At 44.2% G+C, this 26,541-nt stretch overlaps 2 protein-coding genes across 3 annotated transcripts in view; both read right to left on the bottom strand.

Annotated features, from left to right (window-relative positions):
• Nucleotides 1–26,541, bottom strand: part of RPL22 (ribosomal protein L22) — a 382,415-nt gene that overhangs the window by 158,832 nt on the left and 197,042 nt on the right. The gene's annotated exons all lie outside the window — the stretch shown is intronic.
• The window catches only part of ACOT7 (acyl-CoA thioesterase 7), a 92,175-nt gene that overhangs the window by 1,500 nt on the left and 64,134 nt on the right, over nucleotides 1–26,541 (bottom strand). For both annotated transcript variants that reach the window (XM_067567065.1, XM_067567066.1), the window contains one exon: nucleotides 20,610–20,794. In XM_067567065.1, coding sequence (XP_067423166.1) covers nucleotides 20,610–20,794 — 185 coding nt within the window. The remainder of the gene's footprint in view (nucleotides 1–20,609; nucleotides 20,795–26,541) is intronic.

Here is a 26,541-nt window from a genome sequence, read left to right as displayed (position 1 = left end):
ACAAACTGATCCACGCCAACAAGTGCTACAAGAAGAGCTCTTTCTGAGCACTTCAAAAGGGAGAGCAGTTGCTTAAAACAATCTCACAAAACCCCCTGGAGCAATGGAAGGTGCAGCTGTCACTGAGTACAGCCCTCAGCTGCTCATGCACTCAGTAAAGACTTTTGTAGGAGGGGAATGTTCTGGTTTGAACTAAGATCTGTGGTCCTTTATTGCTTATTAAAAGTATATCACCAAACAAAAGCAATAAGCACTGGAGCTGCAAGGAGGCTGGCAGCCTGCGATTCCTTAAGTTAAAAGGCAGACATAATGCAGGTTTATCTAAAGTTACAGGGAATTAACTTATTTATGTAAGCATAACCTACAGAATGTTTGTTAAATGAGATGGTCAGGAAGGTAAATCAATTTCTCAGACATGTATGGCAGCTTTTAATTTCTTAGCCAGGCACATGCTGCTGAGTCCCCGATGGGATAACATCTTCATGGCCATTCATTTTATAAATTACTGAATTTGTTATACTTTATGTACAAAATTTTACATCGTTTTATAACCACTCTGCAGAACACTTGGCTGTCGGTAACTCTGGTAATGTGATTTGGATGAGCAAATTCATTTCATAATGAAAAAATGCAACAGCAAAGTTATAAATGATTGAGTTAAAATCAAAGGCAAGCAGCAAGATCATATTAAAATCATGTTTATCATTTATCTAGCACCAGGGATGAACGTTGCACTTTACAGACAGAGCCCGACAAGATCCCTGATTTCAGGAATGTGCAGTCCAAGGACTCAGCCCTACTAAGTTACACATGAGCATAAGGGTTTGTAGCATCATCAATCCATAGTACCTCCCCTACAGCACCTGCTTCTGACTCCATCACAATCAAGCCCTTTAGGACCTTACAATGATGGCCAACACGCTGACATTTCTGCTACTTGTTCTAACAGAAACAAGTATTAAACCTCTTGGAGCTGAACAAACCGGTTTGTTTACAGTGAAAATACCCTGCAACAGCTAGGAGAACAATCCAGAACAGTTATTCTTTACTCCCAGAAGTTTTCGAGTAAGAGGCTATTGGTAAAAGGGCTCGAATGGGTCAGGTTATAGCAAATCTTTCCTCCCACTGATCTCTCAAACCGTTCTCTACATGCCAGCAGGTATAAGCTGTCCCAGTCTGGCAGCCTCCCAGCCAGTGTAACATAGGAGCACACTCCAGATCGTGCTGTTCGTTTTCTCTTTTGAAATGGATTATAGAACTGCCAATCTATAGTTGGTTTTTCCAAGTCACTTTATTAAGGTATTTTCCCCTCTTCTTTCTTGTTGGGATGGACATTTTCTTCAGGCTGCTGTGTCTGGGCCTGGCCCAGTAAATGGGAGGTGAGAATGGGGCAGAAGCAGGTCACTTATTTATAAGCTACTGAGTAAAGAAAAACCCTAAAATCTTTGGCTTAAATTTTCAGCAGAAGGCGGATCTATAGTGTGTCTTTACAATCCTGCCTGGCCTTGTCACTTTGATAAACTCGTTAGCTTTCCCCCGAGGCTACATCTACACTGCACACCGTTTTTAGCAGTGCAGTGAGGCTCTGGCAGGGGGAGGCAGCAGGAAAAGGTTTCAGTAGCTCCCTGCTGCTGGAGTATTTCACTGTGGTGAGGAAAGGCTCTGGCAGGGGCACACTGAGCCTTTCCCCACTGTGGGAGTCTTTCCCTGCTGCCAGAGTCCTTACTTGTACAGAGCTGCCAGAGCCCTTCCCCACTGCCTCTCCCTGCCAGAGCCTTTTCCCGACTGCCATATTCCTTTTCTGTGGCAGGCAAGGGCTCCAGCAGTGGGGAGGCAGCAGGACACGAAGCAGGTGAAAGCAGCAATGCAGATGGGAGGCACATCTTGGGCAACTAGGGAGCCGTGTAGGATACATATTCAAGTACGTACTCAGGTATATACCCAACACTCTTCAGGCCTGTCCACACTCTATTTGCCCAAGTCGTGCCTCACCATCTACACTGCTACTTACACCATGCTGGGGGGCTTCCTGAATACATATGCTACACGCCACTAAAGGAAGCATGTAGTGGAGACCTAGCCCAACAATCAGTGACATCCCAGACTGGAGTCTCATGCACGTTTTTCCTAAGCAACATGCTCCATACAAGCTGCTGTTCATTCTGTTATTTGCAGATTACAAGATTATCCAAACACCAAGAGCAGAGACAAATCTCACATGCCAAGTGTGCCATGGCTGAAAAATGGGTCAGTCCCAGAGACACACGAACCAACTCTTCGTGGCTTAATTGCAACCAGCCAAGGGGATGTTCATGGATCACAACATTTATTATGCAACATCTTGATGCCATTTTTTCAGCCACAAGAGCAGCAGTGTGAATGGATTGTCGCTTTTGAGGCTGCTCCTTGCTGAATCATTAGCCTACGTTCCTTCTCCAAGCAATAGCGGGAATAGTAACAGCACGCTAATTGACAGGACAATGGCTCTGGGAAAGAGGAGCAAAGACAAGTTCATTTTCTGCATGGGTTCTGCTCTGCATCATTGGCTGTCCTGGCTGTACATGACCAACAAGTAAACAAACAGGACTAGTTTAGCTGAAGTGCTTTGAGAGGTGAACACTGCTGCCCTTGCAGAGAACCACTCCTACAGCGGCTTGAGAACAATGAGGGTTCCATTCAGAGAAGGAAAATATATCTCCTGAGCACTCGTTTGCCTGGCAGTGCAGGAAAGGTTACACAGCCACAGTGTCACCGTTGAAGGGTAGCTGCACCTCTCTTCCCTCTGCTCTTCCGAGCACACCCCCTCACATCTCAGGCTTGGGTCTTCCCCTCTCCTGGGGAGGAATCGTGTGATTCTCCCACTTGCAGACCAGGCCCTGAGCTGCAAAGCACCCTGTATATACATCATTAATGTCCAGCAGATCCAACTGGACTCAGTACCTGTGGTTCTTTCCTTCCGGAGCTTGGGACTGGTAGTAAATATAGGGGTTCAAAACAGCCTTCTTAAACCAAAAGTACTGCTTATTGAACCATAGGAGCAAAGCACCGTATGGAAAGAAAAGGATTTTAATGACAACAAAAGGTGTACAGGCATATTGGTCTTACCTAGAGGTTTAGCAGAAACTCTAGGCAGGTTTAACTTCCTGGACACCCCAACACTAGAATCAGGGTTCACTTTAGCTCTCCTCTGAACTTAAATCCAGACAGTAACCCTCTCTTAGGGCTTGTCTACACTACAGGTTGTGTTGGTATGAATAAGCCACCCCCGAGAGTGATGTAACTTACACTGACCATAACCCCACGTGGACAGCGCTGTCAGTGGGGGAGCGTCTCCTGCCAACATAGCTACAATCTCTCAGGGCTTTATTATGCTGCCGATGGGAGAGCTCTTTCCCATCAGCAAAGGGCTCCTTTACACTAGAAGCGCCGCTGTAGCGCATCTGGTGGACTAGCCGTTTGTTTCTCAGGGTTGGACCTGTTGCCTCAAACCAGTTTGCTCCCGGGTAAGTCACAGCATTAAAGCAAAAGGCGCCTGCATTGGCTCAAGTGTTCAAGAACAAGTGTTCAAGTACAAATCATGTAAAACCAACCTGATAACTTTCTTTGACAGGGTAACAAGTCTTGTGGATGGGAGGAAGCAGTAGATGTGGTATATCTTCACTTTAGTAAGGCTTCTGATACTGTGTCGCATGACCTTCTCTTAAACTAAGGAAATACAACCTAGATGGAGCTATTATAAGGTGGGTGCATAACTGGTTGGAAAAGCTTCTCCAAGAGTAGTTACCAGTGGTTCACAGTCAAAGTGGAAGGGCACATCGAGTATGGTCTTGCAGGGATCAGTTCTGGGTCCGGTTCTGTTCAATATCTTCATTAATGATTTAGATATTGCCACAGAGCGCACACCTATGAAGTTTGCAGACGATACCAACCTGGGAGCTGTTGCAAGTGCTCTGGAAGATCGGATTAAAATCCAAAATGATCTGGACAAACTGGAGAAGTGGTCTGAAGTAAACAGGATGAAATTCACGAAGGACAAATGCAAAATACCCCACTTTGGAAGGAACAATCAGTTGCACACATACAAATTGGAAATATCTGCCTAGGAAAGAGTGCTGTGGAAAAGGACCTGAGGGGTCATAGTGGATCACAAGCTAAACAGAAGTCAACAGTGTCACACTGTTGCAAAAAAAAGCAAATATTCTGCAATATATTAGCAGGAGTGTTGTAAGTAAGACACACAGTAATTCTTCCACTCTACTCCATGCTGATAAGGCCTCAACTAGCATAGTGTGTCCAGTTCTGGGCGCCACATTTCAGGAAAGATGTGGACAAACGGGAGAAAGTCAAGAGAAGAGCAACAAAAATGATTAAGGGTCTAGAAAACACAACCCATGACAGAAGGTTGAAAAATCGGTTTGTTTAATCTGGAGAAGAGAAGACAGGAGGGGGTGAACATGATAACAGTTTTCAAGTACATAAAAGATTGTTATAAGGAGGAAGCCAAAATTATTCTTGATAACCTTTGAGGATAGGACAAGAAGCAATGGGCTTAAATGACAGCAAGGGCAATTTAGGTTGGACATTAGAAAAAGTTAAGCATTGAAATAAATAGCCGAGGGAGGCTGCGGAATCTCCATCATAGGAGATTTTTAAGAGCAGGTTGGACAGTCACCTGTCAGGGACGGGCTAGATAATACTTAGTCTTGCCTTGAGTGCAGGGGACTAGGCTAAAAGACCTCTCCAGGTCCCTTCCAGTCCTACAATTTTAGGATTCCAGCCGGTGATCCATGCCTCCCCACTGCAGAGGAAGGTGAAAACCCCCAGGGGACCCTGCCAATCTGATCTGGAGGGAAATTCCTTCCTGACCCCAAATCTGGCGGCAGTTGGATGCTGAACATGTAAACAAGACACAAGCCAGGCATCTAGAAATAGAGTTCTCTGGACCAGTCCAGACCACTGGCCCATCATAACTGGCATCCTCTTTCTAACTGTGGACGATCTCGGATGCTTCAGAGGAAGTTGGAAAAAAAAAAAAACAACCCAGATTACAAATGTGCTGGAGGGAAAAAATCCTTTCCTGACCCGTACAGGTGACAGGCTGAAGCCAATAAGCATGAAATTAGATTCATGGACTCCAGTGCCAGATGGGACCACTGTAAACATCAGCCCAACCCCTCTCCACTCTCCCCAGACTTCAGAACTGCCCCCACAAGTATAACTTTCAGAAAGATATCTAATCTTGTTGTAAAGACTCCAAGAGATTGTGAGCCCGCTAACTCCCCACTAAACTGTTCCAATGCTGAATCATTCACTGCTAGGAAGCTGCACCTTATATCAAAGTTGAATTTTGGTATGAATTTATAAACTTCCAGCCATTGAATGTTGTTGTGTCTTTGTCAGCAAGGTTGAAAGGCTCCTCACTATCAGATCTCTTTTCCATGTATCAGTACCTGTAGCTCTCAACCTTCTTATCAATACACTGAATAAATTTAACATCTTAAGCCTTACATTGTAGGGCGTGTTTTCCACCCCGTGGATAATTTTTGTGATTCTCCATTGAACTGTCTCCAGTATTTCCACATCCTTTTAAAGTGTGGTCAGCAAAACTGGACACAATATTCGAGCAGCAGTCTTACCAATGCTGTGTATGGAGGCAAGATCACTTCCCTACATCCATTTGATATTCCCTTTTTTATACATCCAAGGACTGCATTAGCCCTTTGTGTGACAACATGCACTGAAAGCTCATGTTGAGAGGATTATCTGCCAAGACACCCAAGTCCTTTTAAAGATATACATATAGGATGGGAGGCTAATCAACTTTCTTTGTTTGCTGATATATTTACCTTGCATTTGGCTCCAATAAAGCACATTTTATTAGATTGTGACCATTTAACCAGGCAATTCAAATCACTAACAGTAAACTGTCCTCATTATTCACTGCCCCACCAATCTGTGTCATCTGCAAACTTCACCTGCAGAGATTGTCTCATCAATAGATCATTAATAAAAATTTAAATAGTGTTGGAGCAATAACTGATCCTGGCTGGACCCCACTAGCAACAGCCCTGCTTACTGATCCTTCCCCATTATCAGCTACATTTTGGGATCATCTGTGAGCCATTTTTTAATCCATCTAACATGTTAATTCCATATTTTTAATTTCCATATTTTTTAATCAATGTGTCATGTGGTACTAGGTCAAATGCCTTGGAGAAATCCAAGAATGCTATATCAGCACAGTTACTTCATCAGCCAGATCATGTTTTATTTAAGAACGTAATGTGGGAACAGAAAAGCATTCAGATGCACAAAGGAACAATGAAGACTCAGGAGAATATTGTGTGTGGTCCCACCTGCAAGACTCTGGGATTTTATATCAAAGACACTGTTACCTCTCATAGGTGATTCAGAATCAGAGGACCTTGAAGTCATATAGATTAAAGTTCTAACTCGTAATACTAATGGGGCATCTGTTACAAACCCCCAAATTCCCTCAGCTAGCAGACAGCAAAAATTAAGGGCAATACAGCACATGGTGCAACTGTCTGGGAGTATCAATTAAAGATGCATAATCATGAACTACATGGGAACAGCACAGATTCATTGTTAAATTACTGCCGGGAAGAGATACATCTGCGTATCTGCTACTCAACTCCAGAGCTGCATCTGACATGGCTGCTCTGGGCCCACCAAAGCGTGATCTACTGGGCAGCTGAAACCTTATGGGTTTGAGATCAATATAGAACATCAGAGCCACCAAACAAATGACCCTAGAGTGACTCAGAACACTGCAGACTGCTACAGCAGCAGGTGACTTGTCATTCTTTTGCTGTTAAAAGTATTTTCACCCACATATTTTGCCGATATTACATCTGCCCACACAACCCCAATGACCTAGTATGAAAGCAAAATCATGCTTGATGGAACACCTGATGGTGCAAAATTTTGTCTCATTTCATTCATAGTTAACACCAACCACTGTTTTATTGTTTTTATGTTTTCGGGCACATCTCATCTTGTCTAGCAGAGCAAGTCCCATATTAGATCTCAGGTGCACTCGAAGGTTTAAAAGAGACTTAGTGGAGATTTGGTGCAAGCACCAGAATCACACCATCTGCTGAAATGGAAATTCTAGCCTTTAACAAGGCAGGTTGCGAATATCTCTAGTTAAAGTGTAAGCTCTTCAGGGCAAGGACAGGAGGACAGAAAAAATTCCTCCTGCACAGACTGCTGGTTAGCAGCAAACACCTGAGTTTGAGCTGCAAGCTCTGATTGCCTTGCACAGTATTATGCTGTGCTCCTTCTATACCACTGAGTCAGCCCGTCAACTCCAGCACTAGAAAGATCACATTCACATCCTCTGACGCACACATAGGCTTTGAGGTCCCTTTCCACTGAACAGAATAATAAGGATGTAAAAACCAGCTGTTTATACAAGCAAATAAAGTAACTGAGAACACTCATTTCCAGAGAAGATGCTCACTACTGGGGAGCCAAAAAGACCTGGATTCCCTCCGGATTCAGCATCCACAATGTTTATGAAGTGTCTAGCATGTTAGGCTAGTGATACTGCACCTGCAGGAGCCTGCTGCTCAGAGTGGTACAAAGACCGACACCCCCCCACAAAGGAAGGCCAAATTTGGGCTGGTTCTCAATTAGAAACATGCTATTTAAATAGATAGAGGCCTGCATGGATGCAAAATTTGTATCCGCACCCGATCCGCAAAAATGGTCTGCGGATATAAAATGGATGTCTGCGGATTTGCATGACTTTAAATATAAAATGTGGATCCACATCCACCCGCAATCCACAAAAATGGTCTGTGGATATCCACATCTGTATTCGTGGATGGATATCCTCGGATTTGCAGGGCTCTAAAAATACAAGTCCTGGCTGGAACTTCCTGGTTTGTGTCACTGATACGCCAGTGTTATTTGTGTGCGCATGTGTGCGTTGGGGGGGGGGGGGGGGGGGGGCATCAGCAGCCAGATTAAGGCTGAATTCACACTAATCTTTTGGATTCGAGGTTGAAAGGTCTGAGCTGGCCATAGCCTAGCTACGCTGCAGCTTCCATGGGTACAGCTGCACCCAGTGGAGTTAAGGGCCTGAACATTCCCAGTGCAGGCTAGGCCAGTGGTTTTCAACCTTTCCAAGCTACTGTGCCCCTTTCAGGAGTCTGATCGGTATTGCATACCCCCGATTTCACTTCACTTCAACTACCTGCTTACAAAACCAGTGCAATACAAGAGTGCACAGCACACTTACTGAACATTTCCTTACTTTCCCATTTTAGTCATATAATTACAAATAAATCGGTTGGAATATAAATATTGTACTTACATTTCAGTGCGATATTTGAGCCGGTTTTTCACTTGTGAGCCTTGTGTGAAAGCCTAAGTTCCGCTGCCTGGGCCTGAAGCATGCAACTTAGCTTTGTGGGGCTGGGCAATTGCTCTGCTTGCCACCTCCTCACACCGGCTCAGGACTTGCGACCCCCTCCCCAAACTCATCCTGCAACCCACTGGGGGGTTGCAGCCACCAGGTTAGGAAACTGATCCAGATGAATTGAGTACCCCTGGGAAGATGTCTGGCACACCTAGGGGTACACGTACCCCTGGTTGAGAACCATTAGGCTAGGCCAAGGGCTCAAAGGCAGCAGGCTGTTTCATTACCATGCACCTGATACAGGAAAGAGAGCATCCCTGCCCTGGCCAGAGCCGCCTGTTTAGCCTCGCTGCCATTCATGGACATGGGGGACAGATTTTGCCCTATGGGAAGCAGGAACTGTGGCCTGAGCACTGACTACACACCTGTTAGCATGAGTGAATAAGTTTACAGTATTCAAGTGACTCTCAGAAGCCACCATTTTGCTGCTTTTCTCTCGCTACACTGACAAAGTAATGGGTGATGAAGTGCCACCTCACAGCCACCTACACACCAGCTGGCTCCAGGCGGCCAGTCCCCTCCTCCCTGTAAAACACTCGTTTTTTAGAAGACACGTGCATTTTTAGAATGCCAAATACAGCGGCAGAGAAAGCAAGCGGAGGAGTCTCTGGATGAGTACGTGTGTGTCTGGCTAACAGGGCCTATGCCACAAAGAACACAGCTCAACTCTGCGTACTCTTCATCGCAGACCTTCTGAGCGGGCTGGCTACCATTTGATATGGCGATTAAGCAGTAAATACACCAAGGAAAAAGGATGAGAGCAGGGTGGGTCTCAAAGCAATGTATGGAAATGTCATAAGACTTTAGGGCCAGGAGGGACCATTATGTTAAGCTAGTCTGACCTCCTGCATAACACAGGTCAGAGTTTCACCCAGGGATTACTGTATCAAGCCCAACTATTGGTGGACAGACTACAGCATCCTTTAAAGGGCAGCCAGTCTTGACTTCGACTGCATGTGTTAGGATTTACCATCTCCCCAAGTAATCTGTTCCAATTGCTGATTCACCCTCACTTAATCTGGACCTTATTTCCAGTTTGTCAAAGTTAGGGCTGGATAAAGAACAGAGCAGCACAAAAAAAGTCACAGAACTTACCCACATTCACAGTGACCTAGTGCCAGAGGTGAGATCAGAACAGGGATCCAAACTCAGACCCTGCCCTAGCTACTCAACTAAGCTGCCAGCTCAGACTTCCAGACAAGGAGGGCTGCAGGTTCTAGCATTTGTTGGTGCTGCCTCCTGTGTCACAAATGTCCCTTAGAGTAACATTAAATGCTCCCAGCTCTGCCCCAGGGCTAGAAGGCAGTGTTTTTGGTGTGAGCAACTAAGTTTGGTCCTGAATTCTCATCTCCCATATAGTCTCCAGCCTGGCCCCACTGCTTGTGTCAGACTAATCTCCAGTGGAAAATATCGCTCTCATTTTCCAATAGGAAAGTTACAAAGCGCTTTAGCATCTGCCTTTCCTGTGTGCGACTTGAGAACACACTGATAACTTGGCATGTGAAATAAGTAATGAAGTTCACAATTAGAGTCAATAGCCTGTGTTTTAGAATAAATGGCTGTCTAGGCTGATCAGGGCTTCCAGTGGTGGGCAGAGCAATTTCCTGTAAGCCTGACAGTTGCAGACCTCTTTAATTAGAGAAGTCATGCAGAGAAACCTCACTTGAGTTTATAATGGAAACATAAGGCGCCTCTGGATGTTAATGAGTGCAATTAAATCGTGTCCAAATTATTTCAGATATTTAATTGAACAGGGCATGCAAGGTCCTGGCCAAGCTCTGCAACAACTTGCACCTGTGCAAACCCACTGTCCCTAGTGCCGGGCAAAAGGCAGGGCAGAATTTAGCCCTATTGCTGCAAATATGTATTGTCACGAGGCACCGAAATGCATAGTGATATTAGTGTTCAGGGGACATAAGTAGATTAGTGATGGATAGCTGCTGGAAGCTACTGTTCCCAGCCAGCAGCTTTTTATGAAACACTCTGGAAAGAAACTGCTCAAGACCTTTTGTTAACATGTGGTTATGTGCACCTCTGAGCTACAGCAGAGCCACACTGGACACCAGATGCCACACTGCTGCCTGGCCACGTGATGGCCGCATGGTCCCTGCACCTCTTGCATCTCCTTGAAGATGCTGAACTCACCGCTAATGACATCACTGCACAAACATCCCAGGTGTGTCATCGCCATTCCATTCCCATCACTTTCTAAAGGGAGCATTAAATTGCTCGTATTGGGAACTTTCAAAGCAGAGAAAGGCTTATCTCTTCATCAACCCATTTCTTAAAATAAAGATGCTCTTATGAGTTGTAACTAATCTCATATGCCTGATCAGCAACTCTTAAACAAAACAGACCCATGTGAGCAGCCAATGGAGAGAACTTGTTGCTGAAATATAAACTCCCACAATAATGAATTTGCTATTTATATTTTACAAAACAGGCTACTAATCTGAACATTAAAACCCAACAGACCTCCTGTTCCTCTTCTTGGGTTTTGCTAAATGAGCTCTTTTCTGAGCTCTGCTATTGTTGGATTAATCTGCTGGTAGTTATATGTAATGCTCATTTATAGCACACACTGCTCTGAATCACACCCAAAGAGCCTGCAGGGAGAGAGTAAATCTGCTCCAAAATACTTTCATTTTTAAAGAAATTTGCTTTGCATGTTTCCTCAAGTCTTTGTGCTCCACAGTGGTGCCACTGTGAATCCCATCAACAATCCCAGTGGCTAAGCACAGTCGAGCTAAACCTCTTCTCTGGGATCTGGAGAAGGGACATGCTGCACATTAAACCACCCAAACACTAGTCACTCAATCCAAGTTGGTTATTCTTGATTCTGCGTGGTTAATATTTCTTTCCATGGGAAGGAAGAGACCAAATATGGGCACAGAGTGAAATCCCCCCTAAGCATTGCTTAAACCCCACAGGAGCCCTCCAAACAGATTGAAGGAGAGCCTGGGTCACGTGCAGGCCCTCTGCAGAGGGGGTAGTCCCAGCTACTTGCCCAGATTAGGGAACGTCTGCTTAGGGGTGGGCAGTCTGTGCCAGGATTGGGAGATCAGGGATCCCCAGAATTCTAATTCTGGCTCTCAGACACACACGTCGGCACTCAGCCAGCCAGGAAACGGGGACAGTAATACAGACAGGCTGCCCAGAGTTAGTCTTCTGAGAAAATGGTTGTAAAGTGCTACATAAATGTCAAATCTAAGATTGATGATGACTCAGTTTCCTATAGACATGAGATGACGGGGGGAAGAGGAAGAGAAGGCAGAAGGATACATTTCCCAAAAAGCTCTTTTTTAAAAGTTAAATATTCCTTACTCTTCGTTTATTTTAAAAAGCCTGTTTCAGAAGTTCAAGGCCCCTCTGCTGAATCATGGCCCACGCCGACAGGATGCAAAGAAACTAACTTGACAGACAATGGCAAATACATCCAAAGGAAGATACTTGGTGCCAAAAATCGCCACAGTTGGTATAAAAATATTTTCCCTGTGGGAAAGCACTGAACATGTTTGTGTGAGGGGGACAGCCACGTCTGACACTATGGTGATGAGCACCCAAACAAATTGAAATGGCCCCTTTAAAATGTAACAGGAAAAGCTCATTAGAGCTGGCTGCGCCTCCATATAATCTAACAGAACCTTTAGGTGTCCTCAGTGATAGATTTTATATGAATCCAACTCCTACACAAGTCATTCTTGATATACTTTGAACAATATCTGTTCTAGTCATTAGCAGAAAAGAGCTGCAGTCAGTGATGCTACAAAGGTACTAGTAATCGTCTGGAAGAACAAGCAGCCAAAACTCCAGCTGAGCGCAAACACTCCATCCTTCGCTCACTTCTGGTACGCTTCTGTATCACAGAACACCATGAGATCATGCCCTGATTCTCCTCTCACCTTGGGGCAACTCCCTGACTTCACTGGAGTTACTCAGTCCTGACTTACACCACCGTGGACATGTTCAAGTCAAGCCACTTATAGATCACTAACACTGGATTTGGAAAGTTTCTCTCGGTCCCTGAACATGACTTTAATACACAATCAGTGACAAATCATTTATTTTTAAATCTCAATTGGAGAAACGCCTCTGTTCTGTCTAGAAGATACAGTATCTCAGACAGCCGCTTCCTTTAACATCTGGCAGGAAGTTCATCTTTGTGCAACTGCTAATAAGCATAATTTTAGGAGACCCATTGTGGATGACTGTCAATCTACATTAAGATCACCACTGCACATTGTTTAGCATCAAACTATGTAAAGAGGTAAGGGCTATCTGTATGCGTTGATTGTGTTGAGAAGGTGATCCTGATTCACATGCCCTGTTTACTCAACATTCGGCAAAGCAGAGCTCAGGTAGGCAGGGTGAGAGTGGTACTGTGCCTCCCAATATGGATCACATCAGCCAGCTCTGCTTTTCCAGCTGTGGGAGGGAAGGGCAGGGCAGACTATTAGAATGCTGAAATCTAATTCATTGGCTGGCTGGAAGAGTAGTTAAATCTGAGGCTGGAGATGAAAAAAATCTCAACAGGACTAGGAAAGTTCACATATTTTGTAAAACAGCACTTTAAAAAAAAACCCCATTAAATATGAAAAAAAACTTGAAGTGGAAGATCAGTTAGACAACATCCAAACCAGCATGGGAATCATTTTCTGTGGGTGTTGATATAGGCATCAGAATAATGCTCAAGGTGGCAGAGCAAATCATGAGCCTTGTGATGTAAAATTCTACTAAGTTCCTCTCTAATATTCAAAGGAAAAGTAGCACATTTCATTCTAGTAACATTTGCATTCCTTCAATTATTCAGCAATTTGAAAAAAAAAGACATCTCAGGAGTTTAATTTCAGTTAAAGACTATAACCTGAACAATTCAAAAGAGCGAAGCACACACGAGTGCAACTCTCTGCAAGCAAACCAGATGGGATTTTTTGCAGCATACTAAAATACAATAGGTCTAATTCTCCCCTCTCACACACTACTTTTCGTCAGTGTAACACCGCTGACCTCAGTGGTGAAAATCCTATGGTTCACATTTTAAGCCATTCAGTCAGCCCTCTACATCCTCTACTATTGGGCAAATTAAATATACGGTATTGTACATTCAAGAGGTAAATACATGCCTGCAGGACATCCCTCCCCCGGATACTTAAGTGAGCGTGTCTGGAATTATACAAAATCTAGATTAAGAGAATCATTAACTCATTCCCTGTTCTTTCAAATGGACAGGATCACTTAACTGAAAGATGTACAGCTGGCCAGACTACACACACTTATTTATCCAGAGAAATGTAGTGTTTCTATAGTTTTTGTTCAGACTTTCTAGGTCTAAAATGCATGATTTGACAAAATCCACAGCTCCGAGGATTTGGTACAGGTGACCCACCTGTAATAGCAGTGACTGTTACCCTAAAGGGTGCTCCGCAAACACAGATAAGGAAATGCCTGACTTTGATCACATACTGGTGTAATTCCATTTGTGACAACAGATTCTCCCCAGATTTAAGCAAGCGTAAGATCTGATCAGACCATTTCACTTCATTTTATAACAAAGGTCATTTGCCATCGCTTGCCTGCAGTTTTTAAAACATTTATTACAGCATTTATAATCAGGATGGATGAGATGCTGAGAGCTCCATTGACCTCCTCCAAGAATCTTTAGTGTAGAATTACAGCATGTCCTCACTTGGGAACCTCCTTTCATTTGCTGCTGGAGGACTTCCCTTCAAGCCCAATAAAGATCATCTGTAAATAACGCAGTGAGGTAATTGAAGCACTACAGAGCCACACACACCTTACGGGAACTGAAATCTCTGCAGGCACCAGACAATTTCTGCCCAAAATCATCTGCAGTCACAGACCAGGTAATACAGACATCATATGATCGATACCAGTGCCTAATAAACCAGGGCCCACCTCCTACAGATGCCTTGCTGCATCCAGTGCCAGTGGGAGCTGGGATGATTGAAACCAGACCAGAAGTACAGCTCACTTCAATCATGCCCCTCCCCACCTCCAAAATCCCCCTGGCTTGGGTTTGGGGGTGGTGCCAAAACCAGCTTTATGCATGTTAGGGGAATGCTTGGAGGTCCAGACCCGGCTGCTTTCTGGGCTCTTTGGGCAGTGCAAATGGGCCGGAGTGCACTACACAATCTGCCCCCAATTTGCCAGGTGCTAAATGTAACCTCATCCATACAGGTATCAGGAAATCTTGATAAGTCCGACTGTTTCTATGGCCTAACCAAATCCCCCTGGGGTTTCTATGGCTCTGCAACTTCCCAACCATACAGCAAATGGACAGCAAGGAAAGGCAATCAATTCCATGGGCTCTGAAAACTACAGGAGACACACTGACTGGCAGCAGTATTAGCACCTGACCCTGTAGCTGGGCCCCATAGGCAGAGCCTTGGGTCTGCGTGGAACTGAGTGCAGCATGGGGACTGACTGCCACCTTCAAATGGACTTTCAGAACAAATGGAAACTCATTCCTAAGCAGACCACCCTCAGGCTGCTGCAATTTTTAATTACTCTTTGTTTCAGAGCAAGGAACTCTGCTACAACACACTTTGGTATTGTTTAGGGAAATTGAGAAAGTTACAGTGGAAGACTTCTGTGCCTGCTGAGTGACTAGCAGAGCCCAACTGCAAAAGGCCCAGTGCACGGTCAGCAACATTCCCTCGTGTCTGGGGAAGTTTTAAAATCACCAGAACCCCTCACAGCCTTACTTAGTAAGGCAGCTTCTAGCAAGCAGGGCGAGGATTCAGGAAGTCACTGCTGTCCTTGTGAAGTTGATCTTTGTGAAAGGTGTTCGACTGGCCACCCCACACATGAGAGCCCACTGTTACACAGAACAGGGACCACGTAGAAAGCAGCAGCGCAAGCTTCCTTCAGCAGGGACCAACACCTCTAGGGGCGAAAGGCTCAGAGAAGCCCACGGCCCTGAAGAATGAGATTTAAAGAATCACATGCAACAACACACACAAACAACCCAGGAAAATGAAGTGAAAGCAGACAAGTCCTAGATTAGGATACAAACTTCTCTTGAATACACAACAAAACAATGCTCTGCAGCGAGAGCAAAGATCACACAGATGCTCTGGGTGGCATTCTAGAAAGATTATTTGTTTAGAAAATCCCTGGAGACAGAGGAGTCACCTTTCTGGGAAAGATGAGGGTCAGAAGCTTTCAATGGAAATTTTAAAAATTAGGAGCCACTTTGAACTAATCCAAAAGGTAGCTCAGCAGAACCAAGGAGGAGAAAACTTTTGCCTATCCACTTCCAATTAAAAAAATCCCCAGGGGAAAAGCATCTTATCTTCAGTGATTAACATTTCTGCAGACTCAAGGGACAGAAACAGCTTGCAACTCAAAATCAAAGAGATGATGACTATTGGCAATGATCAAGCAATGGGCCTGGCCTGGTCACTGGAATCTTGCAGACACCTTGTTGCTATGGAAATGATGCCCTCCTATACCAATCGCTTTCCTGGTGTCTCTGTTGTAACATCTGTAAGATTGCAGATGTGGAAAAAAAAACACATCCCAATCAATAATCCCTGGGGGGACCGTTAGTTTAGCAAAGGATGACTATGGGCAAATCTGGTTCCTTATGCTCATTTCCATGGACTTCCCATTTCTGGATCTTTCTTCATAGATGGTAAAGATGCAGTGGGAAAAGATCCTAGTGAGTGACCTACATCGTTTTCCTTCAGCTCAGAGGAAAGTGGCTTATCCAAATCTCGCCTAAAAAATCTGCCTCTCCTTGTGCAGAAAGTGAGTTTCTCTGCAGTTACATTGGAGCAGTAAACCAAGAATCTGTCTTTGCAAATATCACATTGCAATGAGGGTAAATATCCTTCAGGCAGCCCGCCTTCACTTTTAAAACACCGCACAGAAACTCAGCACTGTTAAACTTTCCCAGCTAATGCTGCTCCTCTGCTCTGCCAAGAATTCCAGCTCCCTCCACTCTCAAACAGGGCGTAAAAGTGGAATAGTTTGTGGTGGGTGGATAGACTATATATTTAGGATATACAGTGGGCAGATAATGCCAGTGTGTTTACATGATGGTAGGCGGATAAATTCACTAAGCGCTTGTCTGTACTTACTGCACTGTAGCAGCACAGCTGTGGTGCTCAGTGAAAACACTACGTACGCTAACAGAAGAGCTTCTCCCATCAGCGTAGATACTCCACCTCCCAAAGAGGTGGTGGCTGTGTCAATGGGAAAAATACTCCCATAGACATAGTGCTGTCTACACCAAGAATTTGGTCAGTACAACTGCGCCGCTCAAGGGTGTAGATGTTCCAAACCAGAGTATGTACATTTAGGGGATTGGGCTGATTGGGAAACCTCCCCATGGAGAAGTTTTTGACAACACTGCCATTTGGTGCCATCTGGTACACTCCAGAAGCAAAAATACTTGGTCTTTTGACTATTTTTAAGCCAGAGCAAGGCCCCTATAGCAGTATCCAGAGGGAGAAGTTCCCCAAGTACTTCAAATCATGGACAAACATGACAACTTAATCACCCATTTGACCACTCCCAACTCAGATTGCTGGGAAGAAAACTGCTAGAGGAAGTTCAGACTCCAAATTCTTGATTTGAATTGGTGGCTTCCTACTGGATCCCCAAATTTTCTCTTATGGAAACACTGGCCCCATACAGCGATGGCACAATTCAGAAAAAACAGAATTCCAACACTAGAAAGGTGTCCAGATAATCCAACAAAAAGACTGACCTGTCTGAACATGTTCTATGTGCAGCTCTGTCAGGTACTGCACCTCCCCCAGGCAATTAAGAATTGCAGGTCTCATCCAAAAAACAGTGCAGAAACCTCATGTGCCAGAGTCTCTCAGTGGTAAAATACTCCAAAATCTAGATTCAGAGCTACTGCACCAGCTTTTTACACATGCCAGGAAAGACCAGAATCATGCAACTGGTAGTTTATAAAACAATGATTAATGTAAAGTGCCCATTTCTCCCTGGCCTTGCATGAGTCACTGCCACAATTTGTGGTAATTCTGTCATGAATTAATTTCTCAGACTAATTAATGACACAGGCCTGGACAATAAATTTGCAGACATGTTGTAGAATAAGTAACAGTGACCGTTATGTTAGAGGTATTTCTCCCAAGTAACCCAACCTTAAAAACTCTTTGGATCAGAGATTAACTTCTCCTTTCCCCCCAGGGCTCACAACGGGAGGTGATGCAGGTTTGGATCCTGTCAACCTCCTTGCTTTTTAATGCATGTGCATGGTGCTAAGGGAGGGCATGAGGCATATGGGATGCAATGTCACAAGCCTGTGGCTGACAGCCAGCTCTCCATGTCTTTTCAGCAAAGCCAGGCGGTGGCCAGCTCTTGTTCTAGGGGGCCTAGCCAAGGCTTGACCCTCGATGAGCGTGACTGGCTCAGAATGAATCCACGCAAGACAAAAGTGGTGTTTGGTGTCTCAGGGTCAGTGCTTTGACACTGGGCGAGTGTCATTCAGCAGCCAACCACCACACAGTGGTCCCCAGCTAAAAGTTGTTGTATAGTAAAAAGTTGCCAGGTGTGACAGTGGTTTCTTCATTTCTGGTTTTTATCTTCGAGATGAAGGAGAATATGCAGACCATACAGAAAATAGCCCACAAATACCATGAAAGGCCTTTCATATAAATGTATGTGATAAATGTATAATGTATGTGATAAATGTATGTGATAACAGTGATAAACAGAGACCCCCCATGGCTGTCAATCTTCAGCTTCCACTCAAAGAAAGCATTAGAGAGCAACAACTATCAGTAAAGCTCCTCCCAAGTAGCACATTAAAAATGTGGATAACAGGCCAATATAGGTGTGTAAAATATATAAACGCTCCTCTGCTGGCTAAACGATAATTAGCTGACAAAATGGTTTAAAGGTGCAGGAGGGGAGCTACACAGTATAAAATATTAAACCAAGAAATAAAATGCAGCACTGCTGACTTGGAGTTATGTCAGCAAAGAACTGTGGATCAGGAGAGCTAAAAATAGACAGGAAGGCTGAAGCAGAATTGACAGTAGTGAATGGGGAAGGGGGTGCTTTAGTCTTAACAGAGATGTGGGATGAGCTACAGCTCTGGAGGTTTCTGGGGGTTCAGATTCCTCACTTCATTCATACATGAAAATCCCGACATAAGCTTTTGTATAATTAAAAAGGAAGGAAAGTGAATGAAGTCTAATTCAACCGATTTTCTCAAAATGTGAAAGAAACATGGTTTATATTTAAAAATCTATTCCTTTTGAATGTTGGCAAAACTGAGCTTGCTTTGGAAACACTTATTTATGTTTATATTTTTCTGCTGAATAATTCAAGGAAAGAGGTCTTGCTGGACAACTAAATCTTAAGGAAAGCACATAAGCTGAAGTATGTAAGATATTCAATCTTCAATGAACAAGAAATGAGACACTTGTTACCTTTGAAGCAAAGAAGAGAACATTTGTTTTTAGAAGAGATATACATGCAAGGGCAGTTTAACGGCTTTGTAGTCTAAATATTTACTACAGACAAACCACCCCACAGCATTTCATGGGAAGGAACAGCTACAGATGCTTCTAAAACCCTTTGCACTATGGCAGTGGTGATTCTCAGCAGCGACGCTCCACAGAGCTCTCGCATCTCTGGAGCCATCCAGATTACATGATGGGGGGAAAAAAACAAAAACATTTTGCAAAGGTATTTCGGGCCTTGCTCTCCAGAATTAAGGTTAGAGGCCACATCATCACTGTACCTAGGTGTCCGTACCACTGATGAACTGGTACCTATCACAGTGAGATACAGGAGCAGAGAGTCAGGAATTCAGGTACAGGTGAGGTTTCCCAAACTGCACATAGGAAAAAGTTTGCATGTCTATTACCACGACTCTGAGGAGGAATTTGCCCACTCTGATATTTATAAAGTAGTTACAATAACTAGGAGAGAACATGGGAATGGAAGAACAACAGGACAAAAAGTGCACTATATGGAAGTGATATGGCCAGTAACTCAGTAACTGCTGAGGTATGCTACTGGCTTGCTCCTGGTCCTCTCTCTCAGGCTGAGCTGAATCACCCAGAGTGCTGGTAATAGTTATTCACGTGCCCCTGTAAAGGTAGCATCCTCTGCCTTAGTAGCTATGGCAATTTTAAACAATAGTAGAGCACTATGGTGTAACTGCATTAATAGATCGGATAGACGTGGACAGTTATCAAGGCTAAGTAAAATGGTCACAGCAGTGCAGAAATGCAACAGCAGCCAGAATTTGGCAAGTTCATGGGTATGAGAGTTACTTGCTAGCACAAGGCAGTGGTAACGTTTAGGATGTAGGGACATTTCATCTGTAAATAGTCCTTTTCTTACCTTGTTGTCCAGTGGGCTCCAGAAGCTGCCCACTGGAAAGGCGATGACGGGGGGTGATCAACTACTGGGGGGTTGGTTGAGTGTGGGAGATCCCTTAAAGGTGGATCAAAACCAAGAGAGATACCGCAAACAACCGAATGCACTCCAGATTCAGCTTAGGGAACTGCACAGTCTTGGCGTGGCTCCTCTTAGCACAGGTCTCTAGGCACAGTAGCTGCCTTTTGTCTCACCTGGGCACCAAACTGTGACACAGCAGTGGCAGTTAAGCGGCCTGCTGGGCCTTTTTTCTAGTGCACTCAGTAGGTTTCCTAGCAATCACCACAGCTATGCAGGCCAGTTAGCCAAAGCTGAGTAAACGGCTCCAAATGCAGTAATATTCTATAGCTGATCTCCTGTGTTAAATTGCAGTAAAATTACAGGCTGAAGATGCGGAGATGCCAGAAAAGGCTGTGGGCTTTTGACTAGACCTGCTCACTCCAACACAAATACGAGTCTGACCAGATTAGCTAAGAACAGGAAACGCACAGGACACATGAACCCCGAGGGCCAGGCAGGCCTTAATCTCCCTCGCACCATGACTCCCTTGTAAACTGGCTCATTTTAGGGATTCTCGCCTCAGCACAGGAATAGCCAAAGCTACGATATCAGGGCAAGAGGGGCAACCTGCTACCTCTTCATCGTTCATTTCGTTTGTGAGGGGAGCGAGATCTTGCAACGAGAAATTATTTCTGTGCTGCTCCACAATCCTGTGCTTCACGTGATGCAGCACAAAGGTTGAGCTTGTCACATGAAGAATTCTTACCAGCAGCTGTGGAACGGGCAAAGGCTTCCCCTCCTTGCTCAGGGATACATAGGTGAAGAACGCACTGACAGCTCGATATCTTTCTTTAGGCTCATCAACAAAAGGATCAGCATCAACAAAGACCTCGATCTCCATGGATTTATTGCTTGTGAAGGTCATGCGTCCAGAAATAGTAATGACACAACCTGCAAAACACAGATGGCTTGGTTAATCAGTGGCTCCTATAGTGACAGCAGGAAACAATAGCCATCCATTATTTAGACTCTTGGAGCACTACAATGCTCAATGGGCTAACAGGCTGGTTTAGTACAATTTAAAGGCTAGACTGATTTTTTTTGTTAGGAAAGAAAAGAGGAATGACAAGTCTTGGAATGTTTCTTGCCAACAGTGGATGTTATTTTTGTTTCCCTTTTTCTGTTGTGTGAATTTCCACACTCCATGATGGCAATAACCAGCTCAATGTGGTAACTGATGCCTTTTCTAGGAAGGCAAAGGCCAGTTTCTATCTGGAATGTCTGCAAACAAATGCCAGTCAGTCAATCTAGAGTACCACATTCTTTATAAGGTGTCAGCAATATGAACTTCTATCATGGAACACCTTTCACAACAGGCTGTCAAAGCACATGCTGCACCTGCATGAGCTAAGAGATACATAAGGGTTTCACCCACCACTGAAATGCATCCATCTCTCAGGCAGAACATGGCTGCTATTAACAGCATGAGAGCAACACAATACCAGTTTAGGAGAGGTAAATAGTATTCCTCATTTCAATGGGAAGTTCAGGTGGAATTTGGTCATATCAGGGCAACTCCATTGTTCTTATCAGAAGTACCAGAGGAGATACAAAGGACAACAAGAGACCAGGGTTTTGGTTTTGTATCTCATCTGTAACACAGCGCCGCTCCCTATCACTCTGCTGGGGGCAATGACTCAAACGGAAGAGTAGCACCAACTGAATCCCCAGAACACCTTCCCGGAGCAACCATCCAGGCAGTCTCTCTTTCAATGTGCTGTTCTGAACAGAATCCATTATGCTTGCGAGATCAGACTGGCTCAAAGCACCAGAGATATGGGAGCATGGCTGGAAGCGTTCACGTACATCGACACAGAGAACCCGAGCAGAATTAACATTGGCCACATAATGACATTTGTTGAAGTCTGCCCATAACACACTGACCTGAAAGGTAAATATGAATTCTAGGGCCAGTAACTCTAGATGTTAACCAAAAGCATAGCAGGTAAACCGTGTTCCATCCCATGCACCGACAGCAACATGAGTTAATTGGGATATGGAGCTGAGACTTCAGAGAAAACTGAGCCGAGCTCTCCCAGGATGGGAGAGCCGGCATAATGAGAGGTCTTTCCGGGATGGAAATAAGCTGCAGCAATGCGAGCAACCTTGCTGTGCAATATACTCACATCAGTCCTGGGCATAAAGGCAGGAGGGTGCTTTGTGCCGTATTATACTTTGACAATGGGTCAGGGAGCAGGGATTCCAAGGCACTGACAAAGGTCCACGGGGCTTATAAGCGCTCCCTGGGCTGGCACTTAGAATGGTCTATGGCAGTAGTTGGGCAGATAAGTGCAAGAGAGAGCATGAATGCAGGCTGTGGTGCACACAGCTGTGTTCAACATCAAAGTGTTGCATGAACATTAGCCAACAGTTAACCCCCCAGTGAGGCAGGTAAGCATTAGCCGTATTTCAGAGACAGGAAACCAAGGCACAGATACAAGACCTCGAACTTAGGTATTCCTGTTTCCCAGTCCTAAGCTCAATCCATTAGAGCACAGGGCCTCTGAATACAGCTCTGAGCTCTGACGCTGAAAGAGGAGATAAAGTGTTTGCATAACAGGACTACGGATGGACTCCCCTGCACACTTTAAGCCAAGACTGACTTTCTCAAAGCAAGGAGCATGCACAATGTGGCAGTTCTCGGGGGCACAGACCCATGGGGGAGGCCTAAAGTCCTTCTACCCCATCCATTACCCTGAGAAAGTGTTGTTTTGAATACACTTCGGGCATTAGAGACATTCCTGAAAATATAGTTTAATGTAGAGCAAAACTGAAGAGGCAGAGCTATGGTGACTGACTCTGGAGATGGTCTTTAAGTGCTACGTATATTTAATGCATTAGTCATTAAAAGGTTCGCAGCAGACGGATCTTTCAGAAAAGTTCCAGTTCACCACAGAATCTGTGAGTGATGTAGTTAGGAGCCCCTCTGTTCAGGTCTCACTAGCACCTGCCCCTCTGAGCCTACCCCTCATTTGTGTTGGCTCAACCAATTGCAAATGCACTTTATATTTTTAATAATTAACCTTTTTTTAAAAAAAAATGATTCCACTTTTATTTCAGTACAAAAATACCTTCTCTGCACCGTAAGTAGAAGAACCAATGCAAACATGTAGTGCGTGACTAGCAATTTAGAAGACAAATAATTAAGGTCATTGCCGAGATGTAGAAAATCATTGATTAGCATGGGGAACCTGCTGTTTTTCTTTTAAATGTCAAAACTTATTAGGTGAACTTATCTGTTGCAATTATCTAGAATTTCAATTCTCCTTTATAAGATGAATAAGTAGAAAAGGATTCCAATATATTTCCCTTATAATGAAAAGCAGATAAGGTCAAAATCCACAATAGAGTGTGTCACATTTTCTGAGAACTGTTATGGAGCAACATAATACATACCAGACTGCAGTATTAGAATGCAAAGAGCTCTGGGTGCTAATCTGGTTGCATGATAAACATATTGCAGGTTAGTGGTATTAGAATCTCTTTCTGGAAGATGGGGTCCCTGTCTAAGCGTCTCAGTTTTCCTGGAGTTCGTTACAGACTGTTACTGTAACATTTTTGTGCCCATCTTGAGACTGAATGAAGGTAGGAGCTGCCATATTGGATCAGGCCAGTGGCTCAGGAGACCCAGGATCCCACCACTGGCCACAGCCAGTAGCTGATGTCTCAGAGGAAACCAAAGTCCAACCGGAAAGTGCGCTGCGCTGTGCTTCGCATAGGGGATCAAGCCAACTCTTTGACACACCCCAGAGGGAACGAATAGCTGCATTGTGGGACACTGCCTCGCTCCCTTTCCTAGAGCTCAGATTTGGAGGATAAGAGAACTGCACAAAAACACCTCTTCACATCAGAGTGCCTTCGAAGTAATCCTAATCAGACAGGGAAACAACGCAAGGCCAAACGTGGCCTTTATCTAAAGGGACAGAAGCCATCTTGCCTAAATCAAATGAGTGCCAGGTACAAAGCCCAATGGAACAGCACTGCAGAGCTTAAAGAAGCTAAGTAACACTCAGAACACTTCTCAAAGTACAGGGACAATGCTTTGGGCATGTACGCCCTTTCCTTGTTCCTTGTGCCATGAAATTAAAGGGTCTGCACAAATTACCACCTCATTTCTACCACACTAAGGTGTCTCTAGGATTGCCGAATCATTTCTGAAGTGCTTATTCACTATAACGATGAACTCTCCGCAACTGTCATTGAGTCACACACTGACATGCCGAAAAGGATATTTCACGTTCAATACATGGCACTAGCAATGCCTTGGTCTCATTTAGGGATTTCTGGTTGATGCATTTTCGGTAGGATGTTACAGAAATTCCCAAACAGACAAATCAGTTACTGAGGGGGTGAACTTTGCTTTTTCAAAGTGCCAATCACACCAAAATGTTTGACATCAAACAAGTCCCAACAAAGGCTAAATCAAATCTTTCCAGGGGAGATACAATCCTAAAAGATTTCTTGATATATTTCTGCTTAAATTATCTTTGGCCTATAGAAAAGATTTTGCTCTGTGAATAAAGGGTGTGGTAAAGTTACCCACGTCTGGAGCTTCTGGATTAATACCAATATTTAATACAAATAATCAATTGCCAAACATTTCAAGACTATTCCTTGACCAAGATTGTAAATAGTTGGAGATCATGCATGTTAACACGACACCTTGAAATCATCCACCAGACTACACAACAGAGCACCATGAATGTGTTTTATTTGGATGGAAATATGGAACGCCTCCAAAATAAAAATCACTGCAAAAGGTAGCAAACTACTCCAAAGGCATTTAAGGATGCAGTATGAATTGAACGCCAAAGGAAACCTACAAAGCCACAGAATTTAGTCCTTACTTCCTGTAGGGAACATATCACAGACCGTCTTCCACTCCAAGTGCAAGGCACACTTCAACTGTCCTTCAACAGGAGCACCGGACATGTACATGACATATTTACCAAGTCAAAGCCCTGTCAGAACAAAACACTCCACTGCCCACACAATTCTCCTCCTGGGGAAACTAAGAAAGCAAACCAAACGCAACAGATGTTAGCCATGTTGCTTGAGGAGCTACTGGAGGCACTCCGATACTACATTGATGAGGTGGCTATAAGACCCTAAATGGAACAGAATTATGCTGTCAGCAGTAGCAGCTGCATCAAGTCACACCAGGAAAGGTAGCAGCAGCTGGAACTGTGAAGTCTGTTCCTCTTCCAAATGATACAATTGGCAGACTATTGATGGCATGTCACCAGGTAGAAGTGGAAAGAAAAGAATGTAGCTAGAGAGCTTTTCTTTCCACTTCAGACTATTGATGGCATGCCGTCACCAGGTAGAAGTGGAAAGAAAAGCTCTCTAGCTACATTCTTTTCTTTCCACTTCTACCTGGTGACATGCCATCAATAGTCTGCCAATTGTATCAGGCATATCATGTGCATGATGGGATCCTTTATAGTTCAAATTAAAAGGAAACTGTGCATGAGCCACAGGGAAAGAAAAGATCATAATTTTCAATGAATTCATAATTAAAAGCAGACTAAAGTGGAAAAACATGTTGAAGCTTGCACTAAGGGAGCTGGAACCAAGTTGGTCTTGTGTGAAGCTTGTGTCTTCCTGTCAATATAGTCGTTACTTGAAAAATCACTACAGTATAAACCCTGTCAGTGGAAGAGCTGCTTCCCAAAGTTCATGTAATTTTAAAATCTTAGCTGTGAAAGCTGTCACCTCTAGTGAATTCCCGTCAGTCATTCTAGCACAAACACATCTCAGGAAGAAGGGGCAGAAAATAGGCAGCTCTTTTTCCTTACCCTGACTCAGTGAGAGAGTTTCACTCTCACTCTCACATACAGAACAGCAGCATTGTTAATCAACTAAGCAATGCAAGTTCTGCCCTAGAAAGAAAGTTATTTGGATAAAGAGGTGAGGGCCAGTTTATTCCTTCAAGTTCGAAAATTATGCTGTAGAACTCCCTGCTTCCAAACCCACAAACATTCTGGCATAGGGCAGGAAGGAAGAAGGAAAAAAGTGAAAGTTTTGTAGGCAGTTTCTCTGTGGGTAAAATTCATCCCTATACAGAGGCCAAGATTACTAATGTCCCACTCACACCCAACTTTGAGGACTTAGTCACGGTCCAGGCCCTCCACACAGGGTTGGATCACTAAATCCTGCAGGGCCTACAAATACCTGGGAGGAGCAAAACTAAATGGGCTCTAACTCTGAAATAGACTAAAGGAAATAAAAAAGCTGCTTTACTTCTCCCCTCCCCCACGGGTTTTTGGGCACCAGAGTGGAGAGAAAAGAGGAGGAAGAGGGGCTTTTTTGGTTTGATTTTTTAAAGGAGACTACGAACCTGGAAGCATCTCTCCCTCTTAGTTGCTGGAATTAGATCTCTTTACACATACAGGCTAGAGGTCTGACTCGAAGCTCAATAGTATCCAATTCTAATGTCACTCCACAAAGCAGAGTCTCAAATGGTAGCTGTGCAAACAGACTTCATTTTTGGTTCTCCAGCACAGTCTAAACTATGTGCCCTGCTTTGACCTTCCCATCCACCTGCTATTTCACTGCTCTGAGATTCCTTTGCAGTACCGCAAGCAGCAGTTACTGAGACTGGAACAAGAAGTCCAAACAATGAATAATTCACAGTC

This window comes from Emydura macquarii, unplaced genomic scaffold (assembly GCF_026122565.2).
Source record: "Emydura macquarii macquarii isolate MOO-44397 ecotype Brisbane River unplaced genomic scaffold, CSIRO-AGI_Emac_v2 contig_2768, whole genome shotgun sequence".
Taxonomy (NCBI): domain Eukaryota; kingdom Metazoa; phylum Chordata; order Testudines; family Chelidae; genus Emydura; species Emydura macquarii.
Note: the sequence above shows the minus strand (reverse complement) of the source record. Positions and strands in the feature narration are given on the sequence as shown.